This window comes from Phalacrocorax carbo, chromosome 4 (genome assembly GCF_963921805.1).
Source record: "Phalacrocorax carbo chromosome 4, bPhaCar2.1, whole genome shotgun sequence".
In the NCBI taxonomy this organism is placed as follows: Eukaryota; Metazoa; Chordata; class Aves; order Suliformes; family Phalacrocoracidae; genus Phalacrocorax; species Phalacrocorax carbo.
The window spans coordinates 45,657,961-45,672,769 of record NC_087516.1 but is presented as its reverse complement, the minus strand read 5'-3'; the positions used below and the strand labels follow the sequence as shown (position 1 = coordinate 45,672,769).

At 34.7% G+C, this 14,809-nt stretch overlaps 1 protein-coding gene across 2 annotated transcripts in view; it reads right to left on the bottom strand.

Moving 5' to 3' along the window:
- Nucleotides 1-3,297: 3,297 nt before the first annotated feature.
- FSTL5 (follistatin like 5) overlaps nt 3,298-14,809 on the bottom strand; it is a 332,186-nt gene continuing 320,674 nt past the window's right edge. For both annotated transcript variants that reach the window (XM_064449779.1, XM_064449780.1), the window contains one exon: nt 3,298-5,712. In XM_064449779.1, coding sequence (XP_064305849.1) covers nt 5,010-5,712 — 703 coding nt within the window. In that variant the 3' untranslated portion in view covers nt 3,298-5,009. The remainder of the gene's footprint in view (nt 5,713-14,809) is intronic.

Genomic DNA, 14,809 nt, shown 5'->3' with positions numbered 1-14,809 from the left:
GATATTGGCCACAACCTGGCAGAAACAGGGTACTGTCAGGTCACCTTGTTACCAGTTGATACACACTCCTTGAGTACATAAGGCTAATTTAGAGTCAGAAGTGCCATAAGGTTAGGTATTGCTGCGAAGTGGCTTTCTTGAGCTTATTGTTAGGAGTCCTCTATGTCAATGGGAAATATTGGGTACCTCAGAATTAGAGCTTGGAGAGGCAGAGGATGAAAAAGACGGTCTAGAGGTAGCTAATGGAACTGACACAGCGTGTAGGACCCCCACTATGATCTCAGTTTGCTACTGAGAGCAGCTGGAAGGTGCCTCCTGCAGTTTTGGATCTGAGTTCAGAAAGATCAAAATAGCCATCTAGAGTCTTTGAAGATGTAATATTTCTTTTCTTTTGAAATGTAGATGCAGAAGGATTGGGCGATGGCTTCCTCCTTTTTGTACCCTATCCAGTGGTGAGAGCACTTGTTCAGGATACAGCATAGCCTGGTTCAGATCCACACATTCACACAATAAAGTTAAATCAGACAAAACTGGAATCTGTTGACCTATAAAATATTTTAGAAAGCTTATCTGACTGTATTGGTTTTCCCTAAGGTTGTTTGCGAGAATAATTGGCAGAATAAGGAGAAGTAGTGAAAATGTTAGTTAATGCAATTTTGAATTTTTGCAATATTCACTAGGCATGTTCCTGTAGCAACTAATTGATTAATTGTTCCAGAAGCTCTTGAAATGCATTACAGGTATTCAGTTCAAAATACCATGAAAAGGGGAAAAATGAGTACAGATGACTGGTAATATTTGGGTTTTGTTTGGTCTTATTTTTTTTAAGAATTGAGACCTACTAATCTATTTACAAAATGTCCTGCAAAGTATCCTGTTATTGGTCTTTCACTAGACAAAACCAAATGTTCCAGTTAAGCTGATGATGCTCTTTCAGTTGAAATCAAACTGAGTATCTTGTGGTATGTAGGCAAAATGATGTAATAACTATGTTCTCTTCTTAATGCAACATTCAAAATTTGCAAGACTGCTATTCTGTAATCCATATTTGGGAATATTCATTCCTAACTGGAATGCAGACACTACCTCAGTGTAACCAAACAGCTGTTCAGTTACACAAAGAAATACCATATTCAAGCTCAGAAGGTTCTGTTAATTGAAGAAAATTGAAACTGCTGATGAAGAGTCACTAAAATCTAAATAATACTATGGTAGTCTTAAATGTTCAGATGCCCCTTAACTTGCATTTAACAGACAACCTTGCTTAATGTTATGGTGTAAGAAGGAGGCTCAATAAAAACTTACAAAAATATGTAGTTCTTTGAAACTTGTTTCATCATTTTTTCCATTGAAGTTTTGAAAGACCAGGCACATTTCTTATGTATTTGCAAAGACATTTTATTTTTGGACTTACGAACTCTTTGGCACCTTATATCTAGATGTTTGAAATAATTTGTTTATGGGAAGTATAATTAAATGCACTGAAGGGGTTGTTCTGATTTCAGTTTACCTATTTATGCAGTTGCTTAACTAGCAATCTCTCACAATTTGATATTATAAACCGAGTAGTCAGAAAGTATATAAATGAAGACAGATGATGATAATCTGGACCACATGCAAAAACTGAAAAATTGCAAGATAATATTTTAAAATAAAAATCTCTACTAGTTTATAACAGAGAAACTTAAAAAAAAATCTGTTTTTAATCCCCCATAGGTATTGATGTACTACTATTGATATAGTAGTGCAGCAAATAATTAGCTGTTTACGGAATGGTAGTTTAAAAGATACCTTCAGGCACAGACTATTAAAAACATCTACTGTCAAACTGAAGGGAAAAGTAACTCTTTTTTTACTTTGGCAACATTTTTTCTTTCCTTTGCTGACTATTAAAATAGCCTCACAGAGTCTTTTCCCCATGTCTTATAAATAACACTTTTTTTAATACCTTAGCAAAAGCGGTCCTATCATCACGATCCCTGGTGAAGAGCACTCTGTCTTGTCCTCGCATGTGCTTCTCAAATTCGTTAGTCTACAGGAACATAGTAGAAACTTTCAGCAGCTGTAACAGAACTTGGTCATCATGTACATTTGACTTCTTCCATTACATTTCCATTATTTTCTGCTACTTTCCTCTAATGTATTTCTATAAGAAAATCCTAAATCTTGATAGTTTGTAACAGCTTATGAACTAAACTATGGGTGCTTACCATAAATTAAGAGAAGGCATTCATTGCCTCTGCTTCCAACAGCAATTACGAAAGACAGGATTCAAAACTAATGGTTGTTACATCTGGGTTCGTATTAAGGGGATTTTGAAACACTGAAGGCAGTGTTTGATTTTTAATTTATTCAATGGGATCAAACACTTGCTGGACACCAGAAACCTGTTTCAGTTCCATAACAATGGGAAAGAAGCAAACTGTGGTCTTTAAGCTATTACACTGGACTAGCTAAACAAAATACAGGGATTTGGCAAGTCCTCTACTCCTTTAGCCAGAGTCAGAGATACTCTTAGGGTGGGAATAGAGAGTCTGGTTTCAAACAAGAATTCTAAACTGATTGGGACAGTTTCTATACTATATTAATTACTGTCGTATTATTGACATCTGTTAAGGATTTTACCAGAGATTTTGGTCTCCTGGTTCATATAACGAGCAACATAGTTTATTCAAGTTTTAAACCTTCTCCAATTGTCAAATGTTGCTAATACAAAAGAATTCAACGCTGCCAAAACTGACAATTGACTTGGACTTTGATAGAGATTGTAAGGGATCATGCAGAATGCAGAACAGCTTTCATTGTAAAGGGAAGCTTATTATGATAATGGGATTCAATTCTTACCTTTAACGTTAATGGTTAGGCAAGGAGAGGGCAAAGTAAGCGTACAATCCATTTACACTGAGCAGACTGGAGAGGGAGTTGTTCTGTGCTACTGGAGTGACATGCTTCTTGGTCTGGGCCTATATGTTGTACAGCTTCTAGACTATCGGCTTTCGGCTCCAGAGGCTAGGCATGAGAATAGACATTTGTCTATACTCTAATTATTCTGTGCCTAATTGATTAATAGATGAGTTTTTCTTTGTAGCAGCCAAAGAAAAATTTTCTGGTTAGTTTAGCCCTTCTAAAAGGTTTTCTGTTCACACTGTATGTTATTTATATACACACACACACACACACACACATATTTATATAATAAAAGGCAGATAAACTGCCTTCTCTCTTGCTTTCAAGTAACAGTCTGTGTTACATGCCACTTCAGTGTGGCTACATTGGAGCATTCACCATAGTCAGGACTGATTAAAATTTATGGGGTTTATTCTCCTTTTGTCAAGCATTTTCTACATACAGAACATTCACGTGGTATAAGTTACAGAAGAAAAATGCATGAGACAGACTACTGCAAGTAAGTGAGTAACAGTTTACATGGTTCTTTGTTCACAACAGAGAAAAGTTGTTAAAAAGGAAAACAGATTCAGTAGCTAGAAATGTAAGCAGACTCTTATCTTAGTTAAATCTACCTACCAGAAGGTTTGCTCAAGCTAAAGAGAGATCTACTGTACCACACAGGGCAGGATGCTAAATGCACACAAGATTACAATGCTAGAAAATTCCAGATTTCTAAGCAATTTTACACAATCTGAATTGCAGTAAAATTTTGTTTAAAAAAAGATTATTTTTTTTCTGATTGCTTTCAGTAAATGGAGGTCAGTTTAAGAGCTTATAAGCATTCTTTAGCAAAAACATAATAAAAATAAAAATACTCCCAAACTTCTAAGTCATTGCTCTAAGTCTGGATAGTTGTTTACTGCTGGCTTTCTGATCCTACTGACTTGTTAGTCTACTTCTGGCAATCTTATTTTTCCCATTTACATGTTTAAGCATTGTTAATATTAGAATTCTAAGTAAACAAACTATAAAAAATACAAAGTTTTTGTTGTTTGTTCATTTTGCACAATCCAATTGGATGCATGGAATAGAAAACCCGTTGAGCTAACCAAATGGTTTAACAAATATGGATCAATGGTACATAAGCAAAAATGTTATCTACTGGTTGTAGACTTCAGTTCTTTGCATTTTCAGTTTCTTAAAATGCATTCTGTTTGTTTTTAAATAACAATTTCCTTGATGACATAAGTGAAGCTTTGTGATGCCAGGTTTTTAGAACATGGTTTGCTCTGAAAGGTAAGTGCAGTGTTTCTCTTTAGTAGAACCGAAATTCCTCGCTGATGAAACTCTGTGACAGCTGAAAAACCTAACATCTATTTTTTTCTAAAAAACGGTTAAGCTACTGCAAGCAACTCCTTCAGCTAAGACTCACCATAAAAATAAAGTCCTCAAATCGCAGTGAGCAGAAAACCCTGCAAATATAATTTCTCCTTTTTTCCTCTCCATGTATGTTCCACAACTTGAGGCTAGAAATTTTATACTAAAAGTTTCTTTCCAATTACAAGCAATCCTGTAGCCACAGTGGGAATAAATTATGCAATTTCAATGCTTTACCTTTCATGTGAGACTTTCGCTTCAAGGCACAAAAAGATTAAACAGTGGACTGGACAGAACAGGACATAACATTTCAGTTTAAGGAGTCAAAGATGGTACAAACAGCTCTTATTTTGTGTCTGAAGCAAACCAAACCAAAATTTGAATCATATTTAAGTCTTCCATTTACAAATGCAAAGTATCATTTTAAATTCCCTGAAGCTTTTTGGTTTTTTTCCCTACTTCATTTAAAATAATGTATATTTCTCATCAATTTCAATATCTAGTAATTTCAGTCAAACAACACAATCTCAGCTGATAATTAATAAGGAGTACCATTATGAAATAGCCATTGTTTTAGTAACTTTTATGTAGAAGTTGATTCAAATTGTGTTCAAGTCAAAGAAATAACATGTATAGAAGGGTCTAACAATTGAAAAATAAAATTGTGTAAATATGAAGAATGGTGTAATTTAAGTGCAATGTACTGTAAAACTATTAATTCAGTAAATATCTAACACAGACCCTTATGCTTCTCCAACCCAAATTACTGTGTTGCCTCTCTCAACTTCAGTGATTTCACAATTTAACTTATTGAGGCGTCCATCCAGGATAAACAGAGATTCCTTGGAAGGGGTCATGAGATACTGACCAAAAAGGCCACTGTCTTTTATAAGACGGTTCTTACTGTTCCAAAGCCATTCGCCTGCCTTGACAGGCTCCTTCAGACTCTTCACCATCTTAACCTTGCCAGAGGAGAGCTCCACAAAGAGAACATCAGTTTGTGTGCTGGAGCTACAGTAGACATTGTATTGATGAGCTTCAGTGAATGATGGCTGAAAAGCTACATCAGATATGTGCAAATTAGTGTGAATGTCAAATGCATCCCGTATTTCTCCTCTCATTGTTATGGACTGGATCCTCATGAGACCTTTTGCATCATCAATGCTGACAAGGTAGTGTCCATCTGGAGAGACATGTGGCATGCCTGTTACATCGCCATTGTATCCAATCACAGAATCAGTTACACTATCCACTATAAGCTGCGGTAGGACAGCCCCAGTGGTATCAGGCTTACAGCAGATAAAAAAAAATCCTCCAAGATGTGTATAAGCCAGTGACTGAGGAATGCAATTATAATCCTTTAAACTAATTGTCTTGATGTACGACATCGTTTCTAGATCAATTTTCTGGAGCACAGGCTCATCCTTATGAAGAATAAATCCAAACCTGGAAGGCAAAGCACAAAATCAAAGAAAGTCAGAGCTATCGTGTGCATTATGTACAAAGGGGGAAAGCCATTATAAGCAAAGTAGATGAGCTAATATGTGCAGCAGTGTATTACGATATATCTCAGCTTCAGGTGTTTCAGATATTAAGCAGTTTTAATTTTTAGTGTTTTTGAAATTGTAATTTAGAGTGCATCAAATACAATGTCTAAAAACCATTTATCTGATTAATGGGAAAAGTGTTTTTTTTCCTACTGACATATGGGAAAAGGTAAAGATTACTCTGAGCATATCTATTCAGATATAACTTTTACAAAAGCCAGGAAAGAGAAGAAGATTAAATAACAATAGATAGTACATCCCACATATTTTAATTCACTTCATATATTTCTTCAACTTTCTTGGGAACGTCAACTTAACCCAGAGCTCATTGTTATTCAGATAATTATCTGACTCTTTCTCATTTTAATTCAGTAGAAATGAATGTCGTAAGAGGATTTAGGTTTATGCCTCCCAACTATCCAAGCACCATATTTCTTACAATTTAAATGACCCTTCATGCTTTTCCATACATCAAGGAATTTTCACTGAACATGAATAATATGTTTAAACTTTAAAACCCTACAGCTGAATGTTTATAACATTTTAGATGTGAACTATAAGACTATTCTCTAATGTTAACGTATAAATTCTGACTGCACAATCATTTGACTGTATTTAGGCAAAAACCACTGCTCAAAATTTTATGGAGTCATGTGAAAGTATAATAGTTTTGCTTACAATCTGAGTAGCTTTCACAGCACTTTTCCCAAACAGCTGTTTCCTTTGGTACGTTTCTTAACATAACATTTTCCTCTGAATCTTTGATCCTACGAATGAACCTGCATGCTGATATGTAATCTAAAAATACCTTTCACGTCCCATTGATATAAAGGACTATGACAGACAGAATGTTCCAACAATTGCGTTGAGAATAGCACAAAATTTTCTCACTATACTTTGCAACCACAATGTATTTACTAATCAGTGAACTACCAAAGTAACAGGCAAAAAGAGTTTTCAGGACAGTGTTCAGTAAGTTCCTCTAAGACAGGGTGAATTACATTTGCACTTCCTACTTACAGAAGATGTAAGAACATTTTTAATTTTAGCCTCACCTTCCAAAATCCTTGCATCATATCAATCCTTCAGTATCATAGGAACACAGAACTATAGAATGATTTCAATTGGAAGGGACCTCCGGATTTCATTTGGTCCAACTCCCATCCAAAGATGGGACAGCATGAATCAGACTGCCTGTGATTACGAGTTGAACTGATTATTAGACCATTTTTGTCATTTATTATTATGCCACTCATAAATGTGTAATCTGAATTAAATTTTCTTAGTTAAAAAAAGGGGTGAGTGAGCCTTTACAAGAGTTATGTCATGATAACTTGGCAACTACTGCTACTTTTTTATCCACAAGGTCTGTTGTTTTGTAATAGAGGAAGACTAGAATCATCAGGCAGAATTTGATTTTTAGCTGTTTTGGCCATCTAATATTATCCTTTTCTTAATCTTTTTGGGAAGGCATAAAGTCATTGATTCCTGATTCTGTTATTATGTAGTAAGCATTTTTTGGTGTGAGAAACAAACTTGTACTGTATCATGTACAGAATCATCCTGTAATAGAAGAGGTTAAATAGCAAGCAACATTCTGACGTTTCAGATGTTTATGGCATACCTCAGTGTTAAACACCCAACATTACACACATGAACAGTGGTTAGAAAAGAACAATAGAATTAGCTTATTGATTGTCTTTTACATAACAGCCTCCAATGTAAAGCAACAATCAGTGAACTGTCCAAGAGCATTCACAAGATTCTAGACAATGACTTACATATATCTGTTATTTAATCTTCACTCCTGCAAAACAATAACCTAGTGCATCTTAAAAGGACTTTTGTTCTGGATGAGAACTGACTGAGGGCTAGGCATTGTCATCGCTGTTTTCATTACTATCAAGTGCAAAACAAAACTGAAATATCTAGATTGCCAAATCAAGCACTAAAAAATCAGAAAACGTAAAAGCAACAAAAGCAAACACAGAAAGTTACGTTAGAGCTAATATTATACACAATATAAACTCAGCCAAACTTCTTCAAGTATAACCAATCTTCAGCCCTATTTCTAATACAGTTAGGTTCATGTAATTACATGCAGACCACTCTCTTCATCCCTGCCCTACTCTGGTGTTACTGCTTTGGAATCCATTGGCCACATTTGAGGAGCAGAGGTTGTAATGTGGGGGAGGAGTTCATGTGATGTGGATCTGTGGCTGGGTGGAGGATAACCATGCTCCTGGCAGAGGGAAGCTGGGGTGAACTCAGCAGGAATTCATCCTATGGCTTAGATTTAACATATACAGGTAACAGGTTGGAAAACATAGGGAAGGAACGTGGAGAAAAGTGGACATACTGCTGTGCAAGAAGATTGTCGGTACATGCAAGAGAGATTAAGGTATTTTTGGAGGGAGAAACTGGATATATGGGACAATCTGTCATTACTGTGGAATGGTGTAACATGGGACAAAAATTACAGTGGCTAATTCAAGCATGGAGAAATTTTTTAAAAAGTGAGTTAACCTATATAATTCTAGGAAGACAAATTCAATAACACAACTTGGTGAATATTAGGAATATACTAAAATTACTTGATTTCTGAGGTAAATAGGTAAAAATTATTATTTTCAAAGAAAAATGGATTTTTCACTTATGTCTGCTCCTATTCAATATGATTTTTAAAATTTATATTCTTAGAAGAAAGGTACTTAAGCTACTTCTAAGTTTATGAGTATCTGTGTTAAAAGATAATCCTACTATCAATTACTGATGTCATTGGCATAAATTGAAAAATAAATATTATGCTCATGAACCCTTCTCAATTATCATTATTTTTATGAGTTAAAGGTAAGTGAAGGCAAGGGAAAAAACCTAATTTTAGGTCAATGTAATGGCAGGCACTGAATACATTAAATACTTTATTTTCACCTATTATGATATTATTCCATCTATGTTAATGTAAGTACACAGTGCAGCCATTTTTTGCTTTAATTCCTTTTGATCACAATTTCAATAGCGAACACAACAAAAACATTTTTGGATTTTTTTGTAAGCTCACTTTGGGTTTGAAAACATTATTTTTGTCTTCCAGTATAATACAAAGTAATAGGGAAAAATAAGAAATCACAAAGCTGTTTTTAATTTATGTATGTACTTGAAACAGACTTATATCCAAATGATATTTTTAGATACACATAAACACACAAAGGCAATTATATGATGTTGAAAATCCCATCAGACACCATCTATATGATTTAATATATAAATACTTTTGAAAGTCTGGCCTACTGTCTTCAGAAACTGTATTAAAGTGTTAAAAATGGTTTTCTGTAATAAATCAGTCCTTTATCATTCATACACAGTTGATACATATGCACAATAAAATGTGTGTTCAACATTTTATTGTATATGTGAATCCATCGTATTTCATGGCACCTTTATTTAGCTCAGGAAAAAGATGTAAAATTTTGCTGTATGTTTTGAGCTGTGCTCTAGTTTCTATCCCACTTGAAAGAAAACACAAGTAATTTTTTTTTTTTAAAAAGTAACGACTTTTTAACCATTTTGTACCACAAAAAAAATTTTAGAATCTAAATAAATATATTTTAAACTGGACAAACCCTTAAATGATTTTTTTCATATATCATGTATCAGCCTGACAGCAAAAAGAAATCTTTGTGCTGCTTGCAAATCTATTTACTTTAAAGATTATTCCAGCTGATTAAAATAACCCTTTCTTTCTGAAGTAAAATACCAACACAAAACAAGATGAGCGTCAATTATGTAAATCAGCAACTCTTCTGATTTAAATCAGTTTGATTCAATGAAATCTGCCTTATTTATGAGTAATTGATTAAGCAGTGTTAGTGATCAATTTATGCAACATTTTTCATTCAAATGCCATTGATTTCAAGAGGAACATATAAGTTACTACTCTTTGCTTCTCAAATAGTGTCAGCATAATATGCTTTCGAACCACAGCTGCACTCAGCTTACGTTAACTTTGGTTACAAAAAATGCTTGATTACCAAACCAGTGAATATATACTCTAAAATTAAATTAAAGATAAGGTCTTACATACTTTTCCTAAGTGTTGCATCAGTTAAAGGTGCGAAAAGACACTCAACAATTAGCTTTCCTCATGGAGGAAAAATGAGATATTTATGTATCAATAATATATAAAAATTGTTTTTAAAGTAGAAATATTAGTAATTTAGTATAATTTTCCATTAATTTTATACTAAGTAATAACATGTTATAAATAAACATACATTACATTAAGTTAAATAAATATTATTTTATTAACAACATTAAATTCCTTAAATACTATAAATATTATTATTTAAAAATATATACAATATCTCAATAACTATATATATTAATATACATAATAAAAGACAAACCATAATACACATTGGTTTGTCCTCCAGCTTCTCATTACCTGGTGGTACCTTCTGCCAAACAAATCCCCTAAATTCTGCCAGGTAAGAGATTTGCATAAGCATTCCCCAGCACATGCCGTTAAGATGAATTTAGTTATTGTGGAACCATTTAAATGCTTTAAATAGTGTCTGTTGATTAACCTGGCTGGTATGAATGAAACAGTTTAGGAGCCAGAGCAGAGGGGGCTCCGGATGTTCAGGGTTAGTCACATCCTTATTCTAGAGTGAATCAGCAAACACACTTTAAAACATACACCAGCTGAAAACATGTCTCAAGTATTTCAACCACTACTTTCCAAAGCATTCTGGTTTCTTTTGCAGATTTATGTCTTTGTAAGATTTAGTTACCAGCCCAAAAGCCACAAGTAAAAAGCTTACAGTATCTTGGGTAGATTGTTCTTGCCATTTAAATAGTGGCATCAGCTTCAGTAATTGCGTTTATTTGAAAACTAAAGACACCGGCTTCAAGATCACAACAACCTTATCCTGATGCTATATTTGTTGCACCTGGAAGAACTATCGTCCCTTGCTCTGAAGCTAATCGTATATATTCAGCTATACCTGAATACCCATTTAAAATGTAACTTACTTTTAAAGTGTGTGAGGGGCAGTTTAATATTTTTTTTTTTCCGTGATTGTTCTTTTTCACATTCTTAAATCTTCTCACGTTTGTAGACTTAAAATTTACAACTCTCCATGCTATTCATTGTCTTCTGCTTATTTCTAAATTTGAAGACACAGTTTTGTGCCCTCCCTTCCTTCCTTCAAGTAGCAATTTCTCTAGGCCTGGAAAAAATATAATTCTACTTTCTTGTACACTTAACGTACTGAAGACTTTTTGCTTTATAATATTTTCTAGTTCAGACTTTAAAAATCCACTACTTCGGACACCAATGTAAAGCTAGCCTAGAAGGTAATATTTTTGGAGGAGGGTACACTAAAAGATCAGCTATGTGAGCAAAATAATACACTGAAGTTAAGTAGCAGATTTACCTACTGATTTCAGAGCATTTTACAAATATTACAGCAAGTGAAGAAAGCAGTTTAATGACTTGCCTAAGTCTATATAATGATCTGTTGGCAAAGTCTGGGTGAAAATACAGGTTATCTAAGGCCCAACATGATTTCTAACTGATCATGCTACAGGCACCATTGCAACTGAGGTCCTAAAAAGACAGTTGGGAGCAAGTACACACAACTAAGATATATCATTTTGAATAAGAACATAGGAAACCACTTTGTCAAAATAATATTTGTGAATATTAAAATTAGACAGAACTTTGGACCTGGGTGGGAGAGAAGATCCAAAGTGGGAAGCTGGTAAACCCTCACAAAGGACCTACCCTTCCCCAGAACAAGAAGTATGGTTGCCAAAAGTGATCTATTAGAACTAATAGGATTTTATCAGTACTATTGTTCAAACAATACTTTCTCAGGCTGTCATACTGCAACTTTTCAGTGCCTCAATTAAAATTCAGTAAAGCTGGACAGAGATGTAAATACCCAAACAGCCCAATAATACAGATGAAAAAGAAGTAAGGAAAAAATAGTTTCAAAGCTGCCAGTCTTCTTGGATGTAAAAGGATTTGGCAAGCTGTGTGCTTGATATATTTGTTTGCCTGCCTGTCTCAGTGAGAGCTGTGCGGCTGGGGTTTTGAGAAGCGGATCAAATCAAGGGGGAGGTCTGTTCACATGCCTGTGAGGTTTGTGTGACTGATTCTTGGTCTGTGAGAATTGCTAGGCAGAAGTGGAAGGATGGAAAAAGTAACGGAAGTTCTGGAGGGAAGATACAGAAGGGAAAAGGGGGAGTGAAGAAAACTGATAACGAAAGATGACGATTCCATGTCTGGTATAGTAAAAAAACCCCAAAACCCCAAAGAATGAGAAATTATACTTTTGTTACCTAAAGGTGAGGAAGTATTTTCCAAGCCACTAGTAATTGAGGAAGATGATAAACAGGGGTTTTTTTATAGCAACGTATATCTGCCAGGTTAGGTAATTTGTTCCTGATAATTTTGAAAGACTTGACTAACTCTTAATGTCTTAATAAACCTCAGAATAACTGGTAAATTTGGAAAATCTGAAGATGATTGTCAACATATTCATAAGATAAAGCCAGGTATCCCAGCTAAACTGAGTAGCTTGATGCATATCCCAAGGAAATAATAAAATAGATTATATGAGAACCAACTACAGAAAAACATGAAGATAATGCAGTCAACGTGGGGTCATGGAAAAATGAACTTCGTCAGAAAAACCTATTTTTTTTTTCTTTTAGAAAACCTCACTGAAGGTAACTGAATATCAGGTGATCATATCTTTCTTGGAATAAAAACTGATACCTGAAGGAAAAATAATTTCTCTGCAATAAAAAGTAGTTGTCAAATCAGAATCATCATTTTGCGGTTTTGCTTCTGCTTGGTACCAAATCTGATACTTCACAAAATTTTCACAGGGGATTTGGATGTAAATACGTGTCCATGACACTAAGATCATAAATAATGACAGGAAAGTCATGTGTTCAAACATAGCCAAGGTTAAAGTCGAGAAACTTTATGTGTGAATGAGGAATGCAGGACATGGATATAGAACAATATCCTGAAAAGTAATGACTACGAAGGATGACAGACATGCAGGTCTATCCGAGATCCGAGCCTAATGAATCAACAACAAAAAAAGACCCAAAACTCCTTGTACAGTCCTTGGAGGAATATACAGAGAGGTAAGAATAATGCGACAGTCTCATATATGTATTCTGCATTGGGGAGACCAAATTAAGACTGCTTCATATTATTTTATTTCTGCCCTTCTAAAAAGTAATATTAAAAAACTAGGGGCAAGGAAAAATCTGAAAATTATTTGAAGGATGGAGACAATAATTTTAAGCAAGAGTCTGAGACAGTCCAATATATTTAGCTCACGAAAAGTATAACAGAGACCTATTTACAACTTATCTATATATATATATACACACCTAAACAGAGAGAACATTCTGTTGAGTAATGTTGTCTTTAATTTCACAGAGGAGTTGTAATAATGATTGCAGACTGAAACCAGACAAATTTAAAAATAGGTAATTTTTTCTAACAATGGGGACAATAAACCGTTGCCACAAGCTGCCACAGAGAACAAATTTTCTTTGGTAAGAATCTCCTGGAAAAGATTATGCTTTTTTTGGAAGATTCGGCCAAACCCAAGCAGATGTAGTTTTAGAAACATCAGATTCATTATCTGAATCTCTGGATGACTATTTGAAATGTTTAAAATCTATGGTATATACAGAGAGTCAGACAAGATGTTCTCATGGTCTCTTCTAGCCTGCGAATATATGAAACACCTATTTTTTTGTTTTGTTCATACAGTGAAAATTACTTAAGTGCAGTAGATTTTAATCTTATACTACTCAGTCATCTGATGCTGAGATTTTTAAGAAGCAATCAAGTGTTTCAAATTTCATTATATTAGTTGTGATTTGGCACAATACCCTAACTCACACACACATGCACACAGAAGAAAAGTAATATGCAGAGGAATGTCATTCTTCAGGCCTGAGGTTTAGATGCCACTTTTACATCCACTGTATGAAAAAAATGTTATTTTTTAAAAAAATTGATCTTACGCTGTTTCTGGTCTTAAGTAATTGTGAATTTTACATGTCAGTTACTAATAACTCCTACAATTACTGATCTTTCATACACACACATCTTCAAAACAAACATCCCCCTTGACAACACCTAGGTCTCCAGATTCAGGAATTTTCTGAATTGCATGTTTAAGGTTACAACTATACAACTATAACAGCTATAATTGCACTTGGGAAGAAAGATGTTCTAAGGACAGTCATTCCTTTGAGGTTTATAGATCTGAATGTAGAATATTATGGTGGATAGGTTGGAGGAACTGTGATAGATCACAGAGTCCTCCTTCAGAACCGTTACCTGCTTGCACATAGGAATGATCTGTGGCAAATAAATTTTAGCCCACTGTCCAGTAACCTAATTGCTGCCTGCTAACACCGGGTGAATCTGTCTGTACTTCCCTTCTGTCCAGTATTAAGAATCTTCTCAGCATGCCAGTGTCAGATTGTTAACGCTGCTTTCATTGCCAAGTTGGCCTTTGTCTTTCTGATGAGGAGGCAAGAGCAAATGTAAAAACAAAAATACTTACCAAATTTATCAGAAAATAGTACTGCAAGTCATTAAGGTTAAAAGTAGCTTTGGATGTCACAGGTTAGTACATTCGGGGACCCAAAAACGCCTTGTGTAATAAAAAAGGGTGATTTACCAGAGCTGTAACAAAATGTCCTCCAGTGGTGCCTATAGGCCCAGTGTGATGGGGAATTTCACAAAACTTATATCAGTAAGATGGTTCTGATGGTCGTCTCAGTAAACCAAAACAGCAAGTGCATGGGAAGAGCTTTCACTATCCTAATTTTTTTCCCATTCAAAGTAAAGCAAAGCTATTAAATCTGAGTAAAGAAGCCTGCACTACTATTCTATGTTTCATTCTGTTCTGTGGATAGCTGAACTCAACCCCCAAAGCTACCACAGT